The 17,041-nt window shown below is 38.7% G+C and overlaps 1 protein-coding gene across 7 annotated transcripts; it reads left to right on the top strand.

Annotated features, from left to right (window-relative positions):
- The first annotated feature begins 1,589 nt into the window (after positions 1-1,589).
- Positions 1,590-15,627, top strand: gabpb1 (GA binding protein transcription factor subunit beta 1). Of its 7 annotated transcripts, none has more exons than XM_015343050.2 (9): positions 1,590-2,001; positions 3,969-4,076; positions 4,803-4,970; positions 6,766-6,960; positions 9,636-9,783; positions 10,304-10,417; positions 12,084-12,260; positions 12,747-12,862; positions 15,107-15,627. In XM_015343050.2, the coding sequence occupies exons 2-9, from the start codon at positions 3,969-3,971 to the stop codon at positions 15,257-15,259; spliced, it is 1,179 nt and encodes a 392-aa protein (XP_015198536.1). In that variant the 5' UTR covers positions 1,590-2,001; the 3' UTR covers positions 15,260-15,627. The 7 variants fall into 7 exon arrangements, with proteins under 7 accessions (XP_015198536.1, XP_015198534.1, XP_006628700.1 ...); XM_015343048.2 differs by having other exon boundaries at positions 1,590-2,006; positions 12,081-12,260; XM_006628637.3 differs by having other exon boundaries at positions 1,591-2,001; positions 12,081-12,260.
- The last annotated feature ends 1,414 nt before the right edge of the window (positions 15,628-17,041 follow it).

Raw genomic sequence — 17,041 nt, 5'->3', positions numbered from 1 at the left:
GCAGGCGGGATTTCAAAACGCACAAGCTTTATTAACACTCGTAAGTGCAGCGCGCCGGGAGTCCGGGAGTGGTTGTCTTAGTGTGATCGTTTTTTCCCCACCCTATATTTCCATGTTCTCACTATATACTTTTACGGGTGTTTAAGAACATACAGTTTAAAGACACCCCATAAAATCTGTATTAGAAAATTTCCATAGTACTTGTATTAATCACAGTGATAACAGTCGTATTGAATTATAAAATTCAGGACGTCATTCTCATGTAACATTCTAGCAAGCGGGGTTTTATAAACTTAATTTGGTATGTTCAGATTTGTAATGTTCTCTGCCAACATATAATTAAGAGTCTTTTCTGTTCACATTTCTGTTTTGGATGCTGTATCTTCTTTGTATTAATTGATAATAAAACTAGGAAAAAAAGACCGCTTTTATAATTCAACATTCAAGAATTACACATTTATTTTCAATTTAAGATCTTTACAACGTAGAAAAAACATCAATCAAATTAAAATCTCCACCTAGTGTTCTCTCAGCTTTTTATCATCGGATAATTTTATAGTAATACTGTTATATTTCTGCAAGGACTTCTTGAGAGCTTATGTTTTGGTGATAAATGTAAATGTGACACCATGATTCGAGTAAGAAAATTGTTTATACTCGACATAAATTAACTGCTTATTCTTAAATTCGAAATAAAATTATATAATTATGGCACATATTATATTATTAACAAATTTATTAAGGGATGGAGATTGCATTTATTTTGAAATGATTCTAGCAAAAGGTAATAAGGATTTACAAAGAATTAAAATACGAGACTGTGAATGATTTTCTTTATTTGATTGACATTACAAAATCTCCACCTCCAAAAACATTAAAATATCAAGTGTTTTATATAACAATGTACTGTACCACATTAAAAAAACACTGGAGAACTTGGATTTCATCATTGATAAAAGCCGACTTAAAAGCACTGGAAAGGACGAGTTGTTTTAAAATAAGTCAATTGAGGCCACTGAACAGCTAAATTTCACCGTTTACTTTACCATATCTCCGATACAAATCGGATGGCTAAAATCCTGAATCAAATTCTCAACGGCTACATAGTAATTTTCTAATCTGTCTGTGTGAAGTGTTTCTGAATTACAATCATATATGGAAAAGCATCACACCCTGGAAAAAGGCTGAAGTAAAACAGCACTTAACGGATGTGTTCACCCTGCAGACCCACTTCCAATATTTTTATCATCGGTAAATATAAAAATGTAGCTTGATTTTGTTTTAATGGGGTTCGGTCCTTAAGCATAAACTACCGCACAACCCTATTTTCACCCCGAGGCGGAACAACTACAGTGTAACTTTTCCTGACCATAAGACTCTTTTCAGAGAATCCTTCCCAGTAAAGACATTTAACAAAATATTACAAGCAGGGGGGGCAGCAGATCCTGACAAAGTGACTATGTTACACACTGCTGTGCAGGGCTCGGATATCTTAACGGTCTCTCTGCGTGGCGAGGAAACCCGGCAGAAATCCAGGTTCAAAACGCAAAGCGCAGCTCGAGCGCCCAGCGGTTCGTCTGCACAGCAGCTGCGCCACACCGACTTCTCGGCCACAGCGCACTATTAAGTATCACTCCGCACGCACATGTACGTTCCTCTCACTTTGTTTATTCAACAACAACACACATAAAACTACCACACATGGCCGATAACCACTACTAAGGTGCACCGGGGTTCCTTCAGATTTTAACACTGGCAGGAAAATGACGGCAGTGCCCCATGAGGGGGTGGTTTACAAGTCGCTACCTCGATAATAACTGCCAACAGTAATTGAAGAAGAAGCTGATCACGCAGCCCCGGAATGTGCACATCCGCGCAAAATACGGGGACTTGTGAGTAAGAAAACTGGGCGCCTAGGCGAGAGAGCATCGTAACAAAACCCCCTCGGTACCCTCGCAGGCTCCGTCGGCCCGAAGTACCGCGGTCCGGTAGATCCAAACGGTAAGGTAAGGCTCGGGCGGGCATGCTTATCAATGTGGCAGGCAATAAGGAATCTTTTCCAGGTCAGTGTCGGGGTGTTTTGTGCGGCCCTACCGGATGTGGAAGTTGATCTCTTTGCTGGTGAAAAATAATTCAACTTCCCCCGGAACCCCGAGCATCCGACCGGTTTCCTGTTTATTGCATTAAACTTGCCAGGTTTCCGGGGTTACTGGCGTTTAGAGCTTTATGTTTTTTGGGGAGCAATAAGTGCCCCGCGGTGTTTACTTTGGGCTGGGGTCCCGGTGTTTTCTGGCGGCAGTGGGGGTGTTATCGGAGAAAATGGTGGCCTGGTGTTGTGCGCCTTGCCTGGCTTGGGTAGCGGGCTGTAGGGCCCGAGGGAAGCACGGTGTTGAAGAAGTAGATACGTGCAGACCGAATATGGGTAAGCGAATGGGTGTCGTGTTATCATGCAGGACCCCAGTTTGACTTTAAATACTGAACGTCAAAGCCTCGTCTGGCTTCGATCACGATTAATATGGGAGCTAGTCAATTTTATAGTTGTTACTAGCGTGCTTTGTGTTTTCTCTCCTCATCAAGCACTCCAAAGACCGTAAACGTTTGTTATACAGATCCTTTATCATTGATTTTTCCAGTTTTAGCCTGAAAAGAGCGACTTTTTTGCCTGAATCTTCAGAGAGCTGTTTTCGTTTTGATATGTACCACGGAATCAACGTCGCCATTTTGATTGTGTATAATAAAGTGTGATACTTGAAAGAGGTCCAGAATCCCCACACAAAGTTATCTACTTGTGGAGGGAGTAAAAAAACAAACGAGAGTCTAAAACAGGCGAAATACTGTTTTTATACGCGGAAAGGTGTCTTTGGGATTGACTACAAATAGAAATGACTGTTTTCATTCGATTTTCCGCAATGAAAGTACATGCGGCTATAACTTGAACCTCCTGCTTTTACGATAATGAAAGTTTGTATGTTAAGTGAATATCGCAATTTATAATTTAAAGTAATGCAATCGATGGTATGACAGATCATTATATATATATAATACGTCATATTATAATATAATTTCAAGGTATGAGCCTTGTTTTTCAGCTGTACTGTAAGACTGTACATTACTGTACCACTGAAGTTATAGTATATCCTCTGTGTACAACAACTGTAATGTAGGTTGTAGTGCTTTGTTGAATTAACACTGTTCCACTGCACTATCGCCCTCTATTCTAGCAGAGCAACATATTGTACTGTTATAGTTATTGTTACATAACTATACAGTTCTGTTTAACATTTGAAACATGACCCTTTGACTGGACTGTTACTATAACAGGACTCTTCTACCTTATTGTTATTATAACCTCCTATAGTAACAGGACTATTTTGCTTCTGTTATTTTAGTTCCTTATGTAACATAAATATAAAAAAGAAAATTTTCTAATTAAAAGAAAGCTCACTGCTTTTTAAATAAAGAACCAGGAGCACACCTGTGATTGAACTTCTGAGAGATGTACTGCCAGAGCTCATGTTTGAGGAGAGACAGATTTCCTAGACTTGGGTGACCTCACAGCAGATGTACGGACTGGGTCAGAAACTCCTTTGTATAATCTATACTTCCCACTCAATGACACCAGAAAGTAAACAATATAGATGCAACTGGAGCTTCCTTAATGCAGCATTTCTGCCAATCTCAGCTCCCTCATTGGCATGCACATGTCCAGTCACCCTAGATCTGCCATCATGCAGTGATGTTGTCTTTAATTTAGACCCTGATGACTAGCATCTGTGGCTGTCTGCTCAATGTGCCATGCCCACCGAGACTGTCACGGTGCTTAAGAAGTGGTAGTTACAATGAACAGGTGTGTGTTTACATGCACACTACCTGTTTTGATCTATCGCTTGGTGTGAATAAGGTGTGAGGAAAAAAAAGTCATTTTCGCTTGGCTTTAAAAGTGATAAACTGTTACTTTTTGATGTTAGATGTCCCTGGTGGATCTGGGCAAGAAGCTGCTTGAGGCAGCCCGGGCAGGACAGGATGATGAAGTCCGTATTCTGATGGCTAATGGAGCACCGTTCACTACAGACTGGGTAAGGACTGCAGGGTCTGCTGAAATGACATGGCTGCACAGTGGTTTTTTCACTCAATGCCAAAAGCACCATGACAGCAACTGCTTATAACTGCTTAATTATCAACTGCTCTGATAATTGGCATTTGTATGCATGCTAGGGATATTAAGCTTATCATAATAATAAAGAAGGTTCACTACTGATTAAACTCTTTGAACATGTTTATGATATGATGGATCCCATTTGTACATTTTGATCAGATCACTTTCGCATAGGTATTGAACTGTTAACTGTCAGCTTTTGAATATCCTAGCAAGTGCTTGAGAGTTTTAATTTTTTGCTAAAATGCGCTGTGCAAGAATGCCCTTTCTTCTGTCTAGCTGCGAGAAAGATTTTTCTTCTAATGAAATTATTTTTCTTAAGGCATACTGAATTTCGTCATACCAACAGCCTGCATGAGTGTTATTTACTTCTGTTTTGACCAAGGAGGATTTGATAAGGAGTGATCCAGTCTCTCTTCCCTTGGGTCACAGCTAATTTATAATTTTAAATGTTATTTTTATTAAAAGGCACAATTAAACTCCTCTCATTCATATTAGGGTTGAAAGCATGAGTGCCTTTTTTGTTTGAATAACTTGAAAGCAGTGCTTCTTTACAAGGGTTAATGTGACAGTTAAAGAAGTAAACACAGTCCAGTTAAACACATTTTTTTCAGAACCCTGACCCTTTCTGCTTTTTTTCTGTTAGCTTGGAACGTCACCCCTGCACCTCTCGGCCCAGTATGGGCATTATTCCACCACAGAAGTCCTGCTCAGGGCAGGGGTGAGTCGGGATGCCAGGACCAAGGTGGACCGAACCCCCTTACACATGGCGGCTTCAGAGGGCCACGCTCGTATTGTGGAGGTGCTGCTGAAGGTAATGACTCCAGTCCGTCTGACCTGTGGGAAGGATTCCAAATGCTCACAGACATCTGTGGGATGTAATGGTGACCCAAATGTCTTGGCAGGTTGCTGACATTTTTCAAGGTCCTGTGATTCTGGCTGCATGTAAAATATTTTCAAAACATACTAAATTTGCATAACAGTATAGAGTGCCCTTCAAATGTATTCATCCACCTGAATGAAATGGGAACAGAAATGTTTCTAGCAGAAAGATTTACAGATTGGATAATGTCTTGCTTAGCATTGCACAGAGATAAATCATATTTGTCAGAAATAATCTTGTTCACACACCTAGTAGTTGGTATTTTATAAATCCTGCTCTGGCAGAGATCTCAGTGACTAGAAGCCTTATAATGTGTACTGATAGATTCTTGCTCTTCAGAGGGAGAAGTTTGACCATTCCTCCCGGCAGAAGAGCCCTAGGTTCTTCAGACCCACTGGTTTCTGTTTTGTGAGCTCCTGAGGTTGAACCACAAATGGTTTTAATTGGTTTGAGGATCGAAGACTGAGTCAAGAACATTTGTATGCAGTTATCCACTTCTTTGCTGATTTGGGTATATTCTTTGGATTATTGTCACACTGGAAAATCTGTTTTTGTCCATTCCCGAACTTCTTGGCAGAGGGATCAAGATTCTGGCCATAATGTTCTGGTACTGTATGTAGGGAAAATCATGAAGACCGACACTTTAAAAAGGACTCCTGAGTCTGTAGATGTAATATAACCTGTCCACCATCTTTCATAGTGAATGTGAGAGTTTTCTCAGTATTTGCTCTATCTTTGTATGGCCCACGCAGCACTGATGTGGATGTCAAAGAGCTCAATTTTAATTTTATCTGACCACAATACATAGTTCAAATTGTCATTTTCTTGTAGTTCAGGAAATACGAGTTTTGTGTCTTGTTCAAGAAGAGGCAATTTTCCTTGCAACCTCTCCATTTATACCACATTCACATAATGTCAAGTGATGTTGATGCTTTGTATCCTGAAAACATCAGTTTGTTTTGAAAACGGGACTGTTTCCTAGGGTTTATGATTGCTTCCTGAGCTACTTGTCTTACAGCTCTTGGTGTAAGACAAGATACTCTTGCATCTTCTTCTTGGCAGGATGATTTTTAGCATAATGTTTTTATAGGTTGGTGGATTTTATTTCATGGAATACTTAGAGGTGTGACTAAATCTGGTCTTCGGGTTTTCCAGAATTCAATATCTTTTAGACTTGTGAAATCTCAAGTCAGAATTTGTGTTCTTGTTTCAAGGGTATTAATAAATCTGAAGAGCACAGTATATACTTACAATCATTAAAACTACTCAGAAAAATTAAATGCTTCCCCTAGCTGAGTTCTTGTTAATTTCAACACCGTAATAAAATGGCTTCTCACTTTTTAGGGATGCTTTTGGAAGTTACCTTGACATTGTATTTTTCAATATTACATTTCTTATTTCTTGATCATTTCTAAGTCAGATCTTTTAGTATGTTGGAAGTGTGAAACTTTAGGTACAGTTATGGTGTATCGAAATCTATTATTAAACCCATTAAGCACTACAGGCTATACACCAAAAGGCTGCACAAGTATGGCTTTGATGTAGTAATTCTGTTTGCTAGTTGTCCTTAGAGTGCACTAAATTGAACAGTGATTGGAAAACAATAGTAGTTTCATAGCAAAAAAATCAGACCTGTTAGATACTTTCATCATCCCTTTCCATTTGTAAATGTGGAAAGTTCACCAGCAACAGTACATGCATTGATTTAGGATTTGTTTGTTTCTAGCATGGAGCTGACGTGAATGCCAAAGACATGCTGAAAATGACAGCCCTTCACTGGGCCACAGAGCATGGCCATCGAGACGTCGTGGAGCTTTTAATAAAATATGGTGCTGATGTTCATGCACAGAGTAAATTCTGCAAGAATGCACTGGATATTGCAGTTGACAATGCAAACGAAGAACTGGCAGAAATTCTTCAGGTAATTCCCCAGTTATTTTCCCTTTGAATTGCATCTAAAAAAGATGGGTGTAATGAATACAGTCTAACAACATTCTGTGATGTACAGTGGGTATAGAAAGTCACCACCTCCTTTCAAAATGTTCACCTTTTGTTGCCCTAAAGCCCTAAAAGAAGACAAAATCAGACTTTTTCCAGTTTTATTTACAAATTGTACCTTGCAACATGAAATAAAAAAGAAAAGCAAAACTTCCAGAAAAAAAATAAAAAAGTAGAATAACTAGGTTGGATAAGAGAACAGCCCCCATGAGTTAATACTTGGTGGAAGCACCTTATGCTTGAATTACAGCCTTGAGTCTGTTTGGATACATCTCTACTACCTTTGCACACCTAGAGGGAGGGATATTTGCCCATTCCTCCTTATAGAATTGTTCAAGCTCGCACAAACTGCGTGGTGACCGTTGATGGACTGTCCTCTTCATGTCATTCCAAAAGTTTTCAGTGGGATTTAGGTGAGGGCTCTGACTAGGCCACTCAAGGACATTCACCGTCCTGTCCTTCAACCACTGTACGCTTACTTTGGCGGTGTGCTTTGGGTCATTGTCATTTTGAAAGGTGAACCATCTTCCTATTTTCAACTTCCTGGCTGAGGTCTGCAGGATTTCTTCAAGAATTTGCCTGTATTTTGCACCATCCATCTTCCCTTTTATCCTGGCAAATGCCCCAGTCCCAGCTGAAGAGAAACACTCCCTCAACAGGATGCTGCCACCACCATGCTTTACTGTGGGAATGGTATTGGGTTCTCGCCAGATGTACCATTTTGCATTCCGGCCAAAAGGTTTGATTTTGGTCTCATCTGACCACAGCACTTTTTGCCCCTTGGCCACAGAATTTTTAAGGTGCTTTTTAGAAAAACAAGACTTGACGTAGCTTTTTTTTTGCCACCCTCAAATACAGGCCAGATTTGCGGAGCGCTTGTGATATTGTTGTCACATGCACACAGTGACCAGTCTTTGTAATAAAGGCCTGTAGCTTGTTCAAAGTTTCTGTCGGCCTGGTCTAGGCATGGTCTGGGTGGTGCCATACACCTTCCACTTCTTAATGATGGTCTTGACTGTGCTCCATGGGATCCTTACAACCTTTTATATACCAATCTCCTGACTTGTGCCATTTTGTGCAAGTTTACAAATGCAATTGTAAAGGGGGTGAGCACTTATCCAAATAAGGTATTTTACTGTTGTAATATTATATGATTATATTTGACTCTTCAAAAAATGTAAGTATTTCTGTGTTGGCAGAAGTTAGAAGTTTTATTCTTAGTGATTTTGATTCTGAACTTTGATTAACGTTGTGGTTCCTTGACAATTTAACAATTGTATCTATAATTGAAGCTAATGAGAACCAGTGGAAACATTTTCCATTTTGCTGGTGGCCTCCTATTTGACTGTCAGATGCAATGCAATGTGTTCTTCCCATTCTTCCTAGGTCTGGGTCAAATACCAACTAGGGCTGGGCGATAATTCGATAACGATAATTATCGCAATAAAATTTTCCTCGGTATAACTTTAACAAAAGTTTGATAAATGTTCAATATATATGTTTATGCTTTTGCGCACAAAATACTGCGCGAGTGCGCATGTGTGTTGCAGACTGGGCTGCTAATGTGGTGTTGTTTACCCACACGGTGGTGGCTGACAGGATTGTAGTTAGAGTGGAGAAATGAGCGACACTGAAGCAAATGTAGTGCTGCCAGTGACCAGCTTGAAGGACGATGACATTGTCAACAGAAAAGGTCATTCAACTTCCATAATTTGGAGATATTTTGGCTTTTTACAATCAGACATAAAACAGAGCACTTTAAACTTTGCAGTCTGAGCCATCTTCTATGTGTGTTTGATCACACTGCAGTATTTAATTTTTCTATTAAGATATTTATTTTGTAATTTTTACTTATGCATATTTTGACATAAAAAAGACTTGAATACTCTCTATTCATTTGTTTAATGTTTCTGCTGTTTGGCAAGTGTTTGTTGTGTTCTTAAAATAAAGAGTTGTTTAAGTTTCCAATTAACTGTTTCTTCAACTTTCACTCAGGAGAAAAAAATCTGCCTTTAAACCTGAAAGATATAATTTGAGATTTATCGTGATAATTATCTAATCGACTGATATTAAATTTATCGTGATAATGTTTTTGGCCATATCGCCCAGCCCTAATACCAACCCTGATGCACCTGCTAGTTACAAAATACAAATTCTTTTTTTGACCAGAAGAAAGAGGCATTTTGCAAACAACAGGCTGGCATCAATTAAATGGGTTCACAGCTTATGTGTGGAGAATGGATATATGTTTTGATTTAGCCCAGGGTGTGGTTTACTGTAAATGATGACACTAAATTAGAAGAAGCAGTCCTCTCTGATCAGTATAAAAACCAGATTTATTCTTTTAAATGATGCAGTGAAAAATGATACAATGAAGGCATGTACGCTGCCAGATTAGGTGTAAGGGGAGTTGTTTCTTGACCTGCTGCATGTGTGTCTAGGATCAAAGGCTGCAGCTCCAAAGGGCTTTATCCCAGAGCACAGCATGGCTTCATAGGAAGTCCTCAAATAAATAGTGTACTAGCGATTGGCATGAACTTAGGCAGTTCTTTAATGATTAACAGCGGACCCTACACTGACTGTTTGCCTTCTCCACAGGTGTCCATGCAAAACCAGATCAACACAAACCCAGAAAGTCCCGACACAGTCACGATACACACAGCTACGCCTCAGTTTATAATTGGTCCTGGAGGAGTGGTGAATCTCGCAGGCCTGGTTTCGGCTGCCAATTCCTCAAAATCAACAGGTATGCTGTCTGGGAACATGAAGTGCTTTGCCGAGCTGTTGCAGTGTTACAGGCCTGGTGGCTGAATTAACGAAAACTTTGTGTTTTATTACTCGTCAAGTGGTGGACATTAGCCTTTACTGTAACATGGCAGTCAGCTCTAATGCACAAGCTAATAAATAGCAGGTATATGTTTAATTTGCAGTCTGTCACTTCTAATTTTTTTGCAGTGTAGAGTGAATAGTGGCAGGTCTGGGTATTGTTGGCACATCCAAGTTTTTTTTTAAACAAAATTTGGCTTTCCTAGCAACATTTAATATCCCGATATGCAAGATGCTGGAATCTGCTATAGGCTGATAAACAGAGTTGTTCTAATACTGATGGAGCATAGATGTACATCATATCTTGGGACTTTTAGGTTTAGGATTGCGGATTGTGTTTTATATTCTTCAGTTCTGATTAAATTAAAAAGAGATTTAATGTATTGTTAGTAAATGGAAAACCAGGGTTGTATACTAATTTGTGTTAAATCTCTTCTTAGATGAAGCGGGTGTGTCAACAGTACAGTTTGGCAACTCATCAACATCAGTATTAGCTACATTAGCAGCTTTAGCAGAAGCATCTGCTCCCTTATCCAATTCATCTGAAACTCCAGGTACTATGTGTTAAGTTGTTAAAAATATAATTGAGATTTTTTTAGGCAAAAAGCTCAGTGCTGCTACACCCCCTATAAACCCTCTCAGTTGAAGAATTGCATTGCCAGACAAAAGGAGGTGTTAGGAGGGGGGAAAAGTCCCGCTTACTTTTCCAGGCTGCCCGAGGAGTAAGTTGCACTGTACTTTCCTAGGGCACGGTGATGCACGGTATCATTATTTACCCAAATATATTACTGTGTCTCCATTAAACCAAGGGTGTGGTAGTGGTATACAAATGATTGTTCCGGTTAATAGTGTAGTTCTTCAGTTTTTTAAATGCTTTTATGATAATGTAAATTAGCAGATGTGGTCATGTTACCTTTACCAAAACGAAGATATCTACATATGTAAACTTTGAAATAAGTGTCTGAAGAGTACATCATTTTACTTTAAATAGGAGAGTGTTATTTTTTACTTTACCATTTTATTCTGGATAAATACAGTACCCGAATGCTTCGAACAGATGCAGCCAGCAGTACAGGGGGTTGTTCTGGATAATGGAACTAACCCAGTGCTTGGAGTGGGGAGCTGAGTCAGTGTAGGGTGCAAAGGAGCAAGCAGGGGTTAATTTCACACTAGAAAGCGGAAATAAAAAGCAGCTTGTCAGCATAACACACCACCTTACGCCCGAAGAACACCTTTTGGTAAAAAACACTACCTTTTCTTGTCTCCTCCAATTTCACCTGGAGATTAACCTCTTTATCCTGATGCTTTTCCTGGCTCACTATGACGTGGATGCCTGTGATCAGACTGAGTCTTGATATGGGTTTGACTAACTGAGGCAGGGTATTAGAAAAGAGGAACGTACAGGGAGTGTCTATTGAGTTTATCAGAACTTTTGACATGAATGAAGATGCTGCCCCAAAGATGGTGTTTTGAAAGTGCATTATGAGATACTTGACCTTTTAGAATTCTAGTCCAAGCAAAACAAAGGGTAATGACAGCATCCAGTCTGCAGAGTAGAGTGCACATTAAAACACAAATTAAAGGAAGGTTTTACATCAGATGAAAGCATTGGCTTTTGTCTCCTTATGTCATGTATGATCTTTAAGTGGACAGAATTCAAATACTCTTCTTTCCAAGAGGCCTTATCAAAGCCAACATCTCCAATTGTATAGGCTATATCACAGCAAATGTTTTTTTTTAGATGACTGCACAAGTCATCACATCCCAGAAGTGTTTGCTTTTCTTTTGTATTTCCTCACAGTCAATGATCTACAGTATAATTTAACATTGACTCATGGAGATTAAACCCCTGTGTTTGTGGTGGCGCAAAAGTCACAGAAGACTAACTTTTCGAGGCAATTTCAATGTACAAAAAAAATAAAAAGGTAGATCAACTTAAAGCTGCGATGTGAACTGCTTGACAGCTTTATTATTTGTAAAGACATCTATTTTCTTTGTGCTTGGCGTTTCTTTCACCATGTTCTTTAGGCCATTTCCATCAATTAGGGAGAAATTACCACTAAATCTTCAAAGTTGACACCTCTGTGTAACAAGTTCTTTAAAACACATGCTCCTGTTGTTGTGATACATGTGAACTTTGCTTGATTTGCACATGGTAAAGTTTATACCCTGTAGTTTTATATCTTAAGTACTGTGATATTTTTTCTCATTGTTCAGTAGTTGCAACAGAAGAAGTGGTAACAGCAGACTCAGTGGATGGGGCCATTCAGCAGGTCGTCAGCTCTGGGGGGCAGCAAGTCATCACTATTGTTACAGATGGCATCCAGCTTGGCAACTTACAGACAGCAAGTGGCATAGGCCAGCCCATCATCGTGACAATGCCAGACGGCCAGCAAGGTAAATTTCGAACCATATTGCAAAGATATTTAATGATGGGAAAATATTTTATATGTAACACATGCAGAAGAAGGAAGCAAGTGTAGATATTGCATTTATATTTCACAATCTGTTTCACAGTTTAGATTTTGATTTGTTTGTCCCCTATGGAATTAAAATTTCCAAAAGCCAATACCCTGCTATGGTGGACGTGGACAGATGAGACGGTAGTAAAAAGGTGTGTTGCCCCGGCGTCCTGTCTAAAATCCTCTTTGGGATGAATTTCTCACATCCCCCTGATCTGCTGTGTAGAGGGGCTGCACTTCAGAGATAAATGAAGCAGGTCTGTTCTGATTTATAATGCTTTGGGATGAAACACTATATGAACGCATGTAATTATAAAAATCATTAAGAACACTTGCTTTTTAAATATCCAGGAAGCATTTTTATTCTCTGACTGGTGTTGTCATAGAAAGTTGTAGCTTAAAAAGTTTTTCTATGTTTTAGTTTTAACAGTGCCGGCCACAGACATTGCAGAAGAGACTGTAATCAGCGAAGAGCCATCTGTCAAGAGACAACGTATAGAGATAATTGAAAATCATGTGGAAAACACAGGAATTGAAGTAAGTCTGTCTATAGGTGGCTTTTTTCTGAGATTTTAAAAAAATACACAAGCTTTATTTAGAACTTCAGCCTTTGGTTATTTTTGCTACTATTTGTCTATCTTCTCTGCATTGTCACCGGACTTAGTTTATGTTTGGTCTTCTGTGCTTGAGCATAAATATGAAAAATGATAATTCCCCGCAGTTTTTCCACTTGAAAACAGTTTAGAATCCATACATGCAGAAGAGGAATGAATTGATAATGAAACTGAAATTGTGAAGCCATTGTGAGTAGGGACATGTTTCTTGACAGTTGTTAATATAGAAGTGGAAGCATTGGTTTGCTTATGAGATTGCAAAAGTAATTCGTGATCTTGTCATTTTAGGTACAGTATGAACAGCCAAGGTAATCTAGTGGATAAAGGGATTGAATTAGAGGAGAAAAGAGAGAAGTAGAAGAATGGAGATAATAAAGGACTATACGGCAGAATGCATGGCAGAAGAGAGTGCCAGGCACACACCACATTAATGACACAGAACATGGCTGAATATATTTGAATATATATTTTTTTACTTAAAAAGGCATTTTTACAGCATAAACTTGTAGCTGCAAAGCTACTTTAACTTTGACACATCAAAAAGATAAATGTTTTTTTGTTTTTCAATAAAAAATCTGTAATGTTTGCCAATAAAATAAGTTTCCTCAACTTATTATCTCACTTGGTTATTTGTGGTAATATTAGGAAGTATGACTGTGAATTAATGTCCCCTTGCATTTTTATATCTATATACATTAAACGTGCCATCAAGGAAGTAATATAAAGAATGTGACCGGTTCACAGCAAGAAGTTTTTATATCAAAGATTGGGAAAAAAGATGAGAAGATATTGTGAAGGTGAAGTTAAGTTAGTTGACCTAATTAAGATTTTAAGTCAAGTATTATGAAACACTGAACACGAGCAAAATCAACTTTTAAATCCTCTACTGGAATTCGGCCTTTTGTGTAGCATGGAAATATTAAGGAGCAGAGCTTTATTTGAAAGTGTTGTAATGCCAGGTAACTGGTAATACTAATGTATATCTAATATACTATCCTTGGAGTTCAAAATGGTTTGTATTATTTCATAGCATTTGATTGTTTTTTCCCCCAATTAAAATGCCAAATGTTTCAGATGTTTTAAAAAGTTTTAGATCAGGGTTTTATTTTGAGGTTGTCGCAATTTATAGTACAGTATTTGACTTCAGTAATAGAAATGGGAATAGGCAGACAGAGGCAAAGAATCTGAAGTATGTGCACATTAATAATACAGAACATTTTAATGGTGATGTGGAGCTGTCTGTAAAACAATCTTCATTTTACTGTGTATTAAGGCTAGTCATGCAGTCATTAAAATTTGTAATCCAAAGCAAGTGATTTGCATCTGCTCTGGGAAGACAGTTGAGTTGCATGTGTTCTTAGAAAATCCCAACACCTACAACTGCTTCTTTTAATTGGAGAGTCTCTGTTCATAATTGTGATTATTTATGTGGCATGGTATGGTTTCATTTGACAGTCATTTTAATTAGTTTTACAATGTGTATTGATATATTTGTCTCCAGGGACATTATTTTCCATTGCTGATAAAATCTGCTGCACGGAGAATGTGTAGATGCAGAATGACCTTCATCTCATAAGTGATATGTAGCCAGTTTGTCTTGAATACATTTTCAGATAAAAAAAATGATTTAATGCAATAGACTTTTTTCATTCATAAAGATCGTCTGATTGCCTATATCTTGTTCACTTTGTTTTGGAAGGCAGTTCATAAAGTATTGATCTACATAAGAAATGACTTATGGGAGTTGAACAAAAGTTACGAAATGCCAACTTAAAGAAATGAGTATTGATTTGGGGATTTAAAATAAGGTTGCTGTGACTTGGAGCCATGAAATCCAAGAGCACAATGAAATGAAACTGCAGCCGTGTAGTTTAACGTGGTGTTTGTCTCACGGGCTGAAACTCATGCAGTTGTATTTACCTGCAAGGAGAGCAGGGCACTCACAATTGTAAGACTCGGTGCTGTCAGTGTTTTTCATTTCCAGTCGTTTTTGAATAAAGAGAAGGCACAAGAAACGGGTGACGAACGCCAGTTCACACAGCAGACACTGCTATCTGGGGAACAGCAGCGAGACTAGATCTCCGTGGAAATGAACTCCTTTCAGTGACTCCTTAAGACATGTTCTGCTCGTCTCAAACCAGCTTTCTGCTTTCCTATGCACCCACAGGAGAAAGAAGCTCTACAGAAACAGTTAGAGGAGGCTAATCGGGAAGCCCAGAAGTACCGGCAGCAGCTTTTGAAGAAGGAGAAGGAGGCCGAGGCATACAGGCAGAAGCTAGAGGCGATCACTCGACACCAGTCTCATAAAAAGGCCGTGTGAGCAGACGGGAGGGGGACGGACTCGAGAAAGGCTGCTCTCAGGCGAGCGGTTGAAACAGTGTAACAGGCAGTGGGGAGGGTTTGTGGTCGCTCTTCGTCATTTTACCCACAGATGGAGGCGTGTGGAAGGAAGATCCCCCACATGCTTCTCCAGGGAGAAGAACTGACCGGGCCCATGGCAGGGTCCTGGATTGTCCATTCTTCGTTATGGAAAGCTTTCTGCTATGAAAAGACATTTTCTTCACTATAAAAGCACTTCTTGTACCAATATCGGTGTGTAAATAATCCTGAGTACGGGCTGAATTTAATGCCGGTGTTTTATTCTTCATTTGTGTTTTTTTTTAATAAAAGGAAGGTGGTGCTATAGAAGTTTTGCCTTTGCACTGCAGTGACACCCAGATAAAACAGAATCTTCTTACCTTTTCAAGGAGAACCAAGAAATCAGGCTGAAAGGGGTGAATTTGTGTATTTTGTGTTTTGGCAGATCGGTGTAGCAATGTGGGTTTTACTATACAGAAATGAAGACATGAGCTTAGCCTGATAGTGGTGTCCATAAAAAAAAATAAAAACCTTGCAAAAATCAAATTCAGTTTGATTTGGTAACAGGATGAATTTGGTGAATCTTCACAACTTGTGTATTTCAGCACATGGTGGAAATCCTACATTGTCTGCCAAAGTTAGACACTACATAATATGGGATACTCCAACTGTTTTTTTTAGCAGACGGCTCTCTTCGCTGCTGTGTGATTCCAGTACAGATACCTGAGCCTTGTGGTATGCTCTTGGCTCCTTAAGCCTCCCTAAGGGCATTAAGGCCAAAATCCCTACAAATTCACTTTGAATGTTCTAGTTACAATGGAAGGAGTCTTTTCAGTGTCATGTTTTACTGTATCTGTGCCTCATGGCTCTGCAACTGAGGTTGGATAAGAACCAAGTTCTGATTTGTCAGGAATGAAATGAAAAGGTGAGCTGCCATTCTCTGCTTATACACATCTCGGACACTCTTCCCGATACTAAGAGCACTACCAGACTGAAATGAGAACTGGCTTTTAAATGTCATGTATTTAATACATTTTATGTAGTTGATTGAGCCTTCTCGCATAAATTTGTAAAGGAGTAGTTTTTTTTCTTTTTATATTTCTCTTTTAAAATAAATGAAATCATGTTTGAAGGATGAATGGACTTCTGAATGTTTTATCGCTCATTCCGGGAAGCTGTTTCTTATGTTCTGTAGGCTCAGGAGATTACCAGATATAAGAATGTGAGGAAGCTCACTTTTTTAACAAAAATACATACTGAAATGTCTTCTTGGTCTTGCAATTTCACAACAGTGGCAGCAGCCCCTCAGAAATTCTGTCCTTTTTGTTCTCCTTCATAATTAAGAGTTTTTTAATGAAAAGATTTTACTTTACAAGCATGTAATTTTAGAAACTATTAACATCCTGTTTTGTAAATTGGTTAACTCAATACAGCATCATATCTATATCTTTATATGGCAGATACAGTGATACTCCAGAATTATTGGCACCCCTTGATTAAACATGAAGAAAAGTCCTAATAAAATAAACCACATCGATAATTTGCAAGAGGAATATTTGTCCTTTTTTTCTAAAACATTTTTTCATTTCAAGGTTCAATTGGAAACCAAATAATTCTGTTACTTCAAGATCACTTCAAATACGATGAAACACATCTGAAAAATAATATATTTGTACTTATAGAAGTTCAGTTTTATCTTAATGATCTAATGTGTGTACTTTAGTGACTTCCTGTTTCCCTTGGG

The sequence above is a fragment of the Lepisosteus oculatus genome, chromosome 5 (genome assembly GCF_040954835.1).
Source record: "Lepisosteus oculatus isolate fLepOcu1 chromosome 5, fLepOcu1.hap2, whole genome shotgun sequence".
NCBI lineage: Eukaryota > Metazoa > Chordata > Actinopteri > Semionotiformes > Lepisosteidae > Lepisosteus > Lepisosteus oculatus.
This window is presented reverse-complemented; position numbering and strand designations above follow the sequence as displayed.

Excerpts from the sequence above, each read along its gene's own strand:
- gabpb1 (XM_015343048.2), top strand. The coding sequence starts at position 3,969 with ATGTCCCTGGTGGATCTGGGCAAGAAGCTGCTTGAGGCAGCCCGGGCA. Across the intron at positions 10,418-12,080 it reads CAATTCATCTGAAACTCCAG|TAGTTGCAACAGAAGAAGTG; the intron begins GTACTATGTGTT and ends CTCATTGTTCAG. Across the intron at positions 12,863-15,106 it reads TGGAAAACACAGGAATTGAA|GAGAAAGAAGCTCTACAGAA; the intron begins GTAAGTCTGTCT and ends ATGCACCCACAG.